This window comes from Sitodiplosis mosellana, unplaced genomic scaffold (genome assembly GCF_009176505.1).
Source record: "Sitodiplosis mosellana isolate CC-2019 unplaced genomic scaffold, AAFC_SMos_1.0 Smas_scaffold_1092, whole genome shotgun sequence".
Lineage (NCBI taxonomy): Eukaryota > Metazoa > Arthropoda > Insecta > Diptera > Cecidomyiidae > Sitodiplosis > Sitodiplosis mosellana.
Genome location: NW_022596334.1, coordinates 1 through 7,707, shown reverse-complemented (window position 1 = coordinate 7,707; position 7,707 = coordinate 1). Strand labels below are relative to the sequence as shown.

The window sequence follows — 7,707 nt, the reverse complement described above, 5'->3', positions numbered from 1 at the left end:
AAAAGTGCTTGGTTTTTGGTCCTCTAAAACAAACAATCGGAATTTCTCATGTGCAGAAACATGTGTTGCACGGTGTAAGTAGTCAGCTATCTCCAACGGGTTGGGAGTAATGACCTCCGGCAGTCACATGAGACTTTTGCATCCTCCCCATACATGCGTCGATTTCGGGGGGATAGGGGGGAGCGACACCTATACTATACTGTTTTGAAAAGGTGGGGACATAAGCTATTTAATGGCATATGAGCCGATTGATTTCTTGAGTATTCCTTCAACTTTAGTTATACCGCACGGTTTAATACGCGCTTATTTGGAAACTGATATTCTAAATTGTGCACACCCATTGAAATATCACATCGTTTGGATTCTGCCAAATTGTCGTTATCGTATCGTCTCGTTGCGATTGTATCGCATATGGGTAACAGCAGAAATAACAGCAACTATGTGACACTGGTGCCTGATTCATCAACATCATCCACCGAAGATCAATTTTATCTCTTCAAATGTGAAACTGTTCAATTGATTCGCAATAGCAGCCGCTATACCAAAGCAGCATATCTTTTGTTCTACGAACAATGCACTTGACAATGGCAAAGATATTCTTGAGCTTAACCTGTTGAATGTCTCTTAGGCTGGCCTGGATGAATGTGTTCAGCGCTTCTGTGTGACGGATAGGTATTTTTCTGATCCTTCAACTGTTTCGTCGGGTGTTTCATTATTTTTGGACTGTAACACATCATTTTGTCCCATTTCTGATATGATTGAGTATTGTTTGCCACTGTCTAAATTCATTCAAGAATCAATAAAATCATCATCAAATTTGTATATGCGTCGCTGTAACAAAATTAAATGATATACTTAGATCTATTTATTTTTTTATTTTTTTGTGCAAAAAAAAAGCATCAAAATACAATGACACAATTTGCTTCGAAACACATTTTGTTTGTAAAAAAAAACTTACTATCAGTTTTGCTCGGCACTTCATTCAACACATTCCATAATTCAATTGGAAGTTCGCCATTACGTATTTTACGGGCATGATTGTCATCTTGTTGTGAAGTTAATAATGCGTCATGCTTTTTTACATGTTTTTCTTGTTGTTGCTTCTCCATGAAAAATACGCGCCTTGAACCGACACCAAGTGCCGAGCGTCGACGCCTCATGTGTATCAAGACAGCGATGCGGTATACCTCATACATGCGCAAGGCGCTCAAAGGCCGTAGCGTTAAAAGGGGAAAACATACGTGTATATATATATTTTGTCACTTTGATTGAGCCGATAAATTTCCTTTTTGAAAGATACTAGCCAAGCAAATACGTGAATTTATTGTTTTTTTATTGAATATTATGCACTAAGTGAGATCTCTTTAAAAAAATAATTGTTTAAAAATAAATGTGTGTACTATTTATTTATTATTTGTTATGATTAATCTGACACCTTATTGCACACAAATCAAAAGTATATTCGATTTGACACTTGATTAACTTGTTGCTGTTTTGTAGATACATGATTCAACAGAACGCTTTCACCTAATGCAATATCGATGCTTCGTACATTAGAACAGTTTGCGTTTCCATTCACGATGTCATACTTGAATGAATATTGTAAACTATCCAAATTGTAACATAGTCCAAATTATAACAATCGAACAAATAAACTAATTTTCTGCAAAACTTTGAAGGGTAACTATTGTTTTTTATATCATATTTTGAGACTATGTTACAATTTGGATGGTTTACGATACTTAACAATTTTCTCCACTTGTAGAGTAGTGTTTCTCCACGTGTAGAAAACATTGGTTCGACTACTATTGAGAGGACGCACTGAGCACACATCTACACAGATATGTAAAATGGCGCAGGATTAACGAGTTAATTACTAGTCGACATTAACACCGATCACATGTAAATCGTTGACTATTTTTTACATCGCATTTAGAATTGCGTTTTACAGCGAGTGATAAACACGATTTTCTGCGATCTCAGTCTGTCTATTGACATAATTTTGAATTAACTGGAATCGAACAATAATGAAATCGCACGAAATAATGAATCATAAGCAAGAAATAATTATTATTTAGTTATAAGTGCAACAATAACCTGAATAGAATTCGGAGAATTTAAATAAGTCAGCTAAGCAATTTATTGTATATAGTCTTTAAGTGCATGAATAAAATCGTCAGTCTTTAATCAACCATCGACTACAATTCACCTGTCTTTTAATGACAACTTCTATCACACAGAACTTAGTCATTTTGGTCCTTCGAACACTAAAAACACAACCGAAAATCTTCAATTTCAACAATTTCAACAAAGTGAAAAAGTCCAACTTTTTTCAACAAGTGAAATATTCTTCAAGTTTTATTAGTGCAGTGTTATCAAATAACAAAACGCAAGCAGTATACGATCTTCGATCAAAATGCAGGCACTAATTAAAGCTCAACGCGACGCAATTCGACAATTGCAGAAAACTATCACCAACTACACCAAAGACGGCAACGACAGGAAGGCTGTTCCAGCTTACTTCTCACGTCGCATCAACCGCCTAGACACATGGTGGATAGCATTTGAAGCGCGCCATCAATCTCTGATGGCCCAACCAGACGCAAATCAACCATACTTCAGAGAAAACTTATTCGATTCGAGCAGGGAGTTGTACTTGAAACATCGCAATGAATTGCAAGAAGGTTTAGTAAAAGTCGCTCCACAAGGATTTGCAATGCCACCAAATCCGAACGAACCCAACGACGATGAAGACAACAGCGATTCAGATACGGAAGATGAAGCATTGAGCAATATTTTGGACGCAACGTTAAAAGACTTTATCGACGATAAATGCGATGGCGCAAATTCGACAGCATCAGAAATCAGTAGCATCGAAAATGGAAATAACAATAATCAGTCCAACGCACAATCATCTGCAACTAATGAAGTTCCAAACAACGAGCCAAACAACGAAAGCGGAGAAATTCTCAAATTGCTGTCACGGACATCTACAATTTGATCAAATCTTCGCAAGAAATGCGCTCAAACCAGAGAAACGGAATGATTAAAGCTCAATTGGAATTGCTACGAGAAACATGGAGCACATTTCGTTCTCACTACTTCACGCTGCGCGCAACAAGCAACCGAATTAGCATGCAAATCAATATGCAAGCTCTACAAAAAAAATACACCAGTGCAATCGGACACTTGAATGAAATTTCATGCAGCGACCACAACAACTCCGATTTACCAAAACTAAAAATACCGGAATTCAGCGGAAAACGCGACGAGTGGCGCACCTTCATCGATTTATTCAACAAAATTGTGCACGAAAAAAACATCAGTACATCATACAAAATGGAACACCTGAAAGCGAATCTCAAGGGGCAAGCTGCAAGATTGGTAGCGGATTTAACAACGGCTGATCAGTACGAGGCGTGCTTGCAGGTACTATACAAACGCTATGATAACAAACGACAACAGTTCGGTGAGTATATAGATAAGTTGTTGCAGTTACCAAGACATAAAAGTGAAAACAGCCACGAGCTTCGCACTATGCACGATATTTGCACCGAAACAATGTTAGCAATAAAAAACTTGGGCATCAACACCGAAACATGGGATGCACTAATTTGTCATATTTTAACGAAAAAGTTACACGACGATACGGTAAAACACTACGAGTGTCAACTACGCAACGTTCGCGAAACTCCGAATTTGCAAGAATTTCTGGCATATTTAGAAAACAGGTATTTGGCCATTCAATCTGTTGAACAAAAAAATTACACTCAAAATTTTTCCAACAAAAAAGATAAAAAAGAAAAAGTGATTGAAAAATTCGAAAAATTTGAAAAAATCGCGAAGTGTCTATTATGTGACGAGGCTCACAGCCTTCGCGTATGTCAGAAATTTTTGGCAAAAAGCGTGAACGAACGAAGTCAATTTATAAGATCTAAGGGCATTTGTGCAAATTGTTTATCTGGTTCACATAGCAAAGTCATTGAATGTAAAAGTAAATTTACTTGTAAAACGTGTAACAAAAAACATCATTCATTACTGCATTTCGATTCAGTTAAATCAAATGTTGCGAAAATTTCGGACTATCAAGCATCGAACGATGAACACGAAAATGATAATTCAGTAGTATCAGCAAATTCTTCAGCATCGAATTCGCGTGTATTATTAGCTACGGCATTAATTAGCGTGAAAGGTAAAAATAACGAAAAATATGCACTTCGTGCTCTGATCGATCAAGGATCGCAGAGCGCGTTCATCACCGAATCAGCAATGCAATTGCTCAAACTAAAAAGAATAAAACAAAAAACTTGTGTAAGTGGAATAACAAAAGAAAATCAGGTGTGCAATTACATTGTTGACTTGCACATTTCGCCTCGATTCACTTCAAATTTTGTTTTGAATACAACTGCAATTGTATTAAAAAGTTTGGTAAATTTATCACGAAATGAAAATGTTTTTAACAAATCATTCTCACATTTGAACAATCTTCATTTCGCTGATCCTTCATACATTGAAGCTGGTCCGATAGACATTCTTCTCGGCGCAGCTGAATACGCACAAATCATAAAACCGGGTCTCATAAAAGGTTCTACAGACGAACCGATCGCCCAAAACTCTGAATTGGGTTGGATCATTTCGGGACCAACCAATTTTGATTCAGCCGTGGGAGCACAAGTAACAACGCTCATTTCAGTTGTCGACGTCGAACAACGTATATCTGAATTTTTTAAGCATGATGATATAAAAATCGACGATGACGAGTGCGCTCTCACTGAAGAAGAACAAATGTGTGAAAACCACTTTCAAGAAAACACTATTCGTTTGGAAAATGGAAGATATTGTGTCAAAATGCCATTCAAAAATGGAAAAAATGCACCAGATTTAGGAAACTCGCGAAAATGCGCCATTGCAACATTTTTGCAGCTTGAAAATCGATTCAAAAAAAATCCTAAATTGGCAGAAGAATATAAAAAATTCATTCACGAGTACATTGACCTAGGTCATATGGAACGATCGGTTTACAATCCAAATATCACATCGTATTATTTACCACATCATTGTGTAATACGAGATAGCACAACTACGAAACTTCGGGTAGTGTTCAATGGCTCTCAAAAAACTGACAACGGAAAATTTCTCAATGATGAACTTGCATTGGGTGCCATAGAACAAAAGGACATGTTAAGCATTCTAATCAATTTTCGCATTTACAAATATGCATTTACGGCTGACATTGAGAAAATGTACCGCCAAATTTTAATCGACGAAAGCCAAAGAGACTTGCAAAAAATCATTTGGCGTGATTCCCCTGAACTACCGCTTTCTGAATTTAGACTTATCACGGTCACATACGGCACCAGTCTCGCTCCGTTTTTATCACATCGCACTACAAGACAACTTGCAATCGATTGCGAAAATGAATATCCAGAAGTATCAAATACCATAAGAAAAAACATGTGGGTTGACGATGTGGTAAAAGGTGCTTTTACTGAGGCAAAAGCAATACAATTGTGTAGCGACTTGCGCAAGGTATTCAGCAAAGCCGGATTCAATTTACGAAAATGGTCTTCAAACAACGTAAATGTGCTGTCCGCAATTCCGGAGAGTGATCGTGAATTGAAGGCTATAAGCAGCAACGTGAAAGCGTTGGGCATAAAATGGTCGCCGTCTCAAGATGTTTTCACATACGAACTCAGTTTAAAAAATCATTCAAATCCATTTACAAAAAGATTGCTACTATCTGAAATCTCTTCAATGTTCGATCCACTTGGCTGGATATGTCCAGTAGTAATTTCAGCGAAAATTTTGGTACAAAAGTTGTGGGAGAAAAACGTCGATTGGGATGAAATTGTACCGAAAGAAATCGCTGAAAAATGGTTGGAAATAAAAAGCGAATTGCATCTCATTAATGACATCAGAGTGGAACGTTGGATAAATTACAATCCTGAGGATGTCATGGAGTTGCATGGTTTCGGTGACGCAGCGGAACCAGCATTCGCAGCTGTGATTTACATTAAAAACGTCACGCAAAACACGGTGCGATTATTAATCGCAAAAAATAAAGTAGCTCCTCTGAAAACAACGAAAGACGCACTCACAATACCGAGATTGGAATTGTGTGCGGCAAATTTACTTGCCAAATTGACGAAAGGCGTTTTAAAAGCAACAAACATAAATTTCAGCAAAATTTTTCTTTGGTCCGATTCAAAAATAGTCATCGATTGGATTCGAGGAAATCCGAAGCGATACAAAAAGTTTATCGCACACCGTGTTTGTGCAATAGATAAGGCAATTGGAACAAAAAACTGGTATCATGTTACCACTGACAAAAATGCAGCAGACTGCGCTTCACGCGGCATGTTGCCATCGGAATTGCTGAGACATGAAATGTGGTGGAATGGCCCACAGTTTTTGCGTGAAAACAATTACTATGCAAACAATGCAAGTCATTTAAATAAAGTTGACCCAATAATTGAATCACTCGCATTAAGTGTAGAAATCTCTCCAATTTCAAACGAACAAATTCTTCCTGAAGTCTCGTCGTTCAACAAAATGAAACGAATAATCGCATACTGTTTTCGTTTTGCATCGTTATGCAAAGCAAAACAGGGGCCCAAAGCATTGTCTCCGATTTCGGCTGATGAGCTAAATTTAGCGGAAACAGCAATAATAAAAATCATTCAACGGGAGGCATTTGGTGCCGAAATAAGTGAATTAATGAAGAAAAGATCAGTAAATTTTTCAAGTAACATTTTGAAACTAAGCCCATTCTTAGATGAAAATAACATTCTGCGCGTAGGTGGCAGACTACGAAATTCGGATTTGGTGTTTGGACGAAAACATCAAATCTTAATACCAAAAAACAATAGCGTAACAACTTTAATAATTCGTCATTTTCATTTATTATGCATGCACGGTGGAGCGAAAGCCACTGAAGCAATCATCAAACAGCAGTTTTGGATTGTGAATGCACAAACAGAAATAAAGAAAATTTTGCATCGTTGCATTCCTTGCTTCAAACAAAGACAAAAAACCATGTCACAATTAATGGCAGATTTGCCGGCCAATCGCGTAAACATTGTTGAAAAGCCATTCACCAACGTAGCAGTAGACTACACCGGTGCAATTCCATACAAAACGGCAAAAGGTAGGGCTGGTAAAATTTCTAAGGCTTACATTTCAATATTTGTCTGTATGGCTACAAAGGCACTTCATATCGAACTAGTATCAGATTTAACAGCCGACGCGTTCATAGCTGCCGTTCGCAGATTGGTAGCGCGTCGTGGAATGATCAAGAGCTTCAACAGTGACAATGGCACAAACTTTGTAAAAGCTAATAAAGATCTAAGTGATTTATTTGAAATCGAAAAAGAAGAGTTCAAAACAATCTGCGATGAACTTTCAAAGCAAGGCATTTCTTGGCATTTCTCACCCGCTGGTGCGCCTCATTTCAATGGCCTCGCCGAGGCTGGTGTGAAAGTTGCAAAGACTCATTTAATAAAAACAATCGGAAAAACTGCGCTAACATTTGAAGAATTGTCCACATTATTGTATCAGGTGGAAGCATGTGCAAATTCAAGACCACTTTGTGCACTATCTACTGACCCTGATGACATCGATTGCCTAACACCTGGACATTTCTTGATTGGGGCACCGTTACTGGCACCACCCGACGAAAGCTACATCGAAACGAACGTAAACTGGCTT

The 7,707-nt window shown here is 37.7% G+C and overlaps 1 protein-coding gene across 1 annotated transcript; it reads left to right on the top strand.

Moving 5' to 3' along the window:
* Positions 1-3,339: 3,339 nt before the first annotated feature.
* LOC129571022 (uncharacterized) lies at positions 3,340-7,695 on the top strand (the record flags this gene model as incomplete). The annotated part of the gene is made up of 4 exons (XM_055450756.1): positions 3,340-3,469; positions 4,055-4,311; positions 4,425-4,428; positions 4,517-7,695. Coding segments are annotated over exons 1-4 (3,570 nt in total), but the record flags the coding sequence as incomplete, so codon positions are not given.
* Between the last annotated feature and the right edge of the window lie 12 nt (positions 7,696-7,707).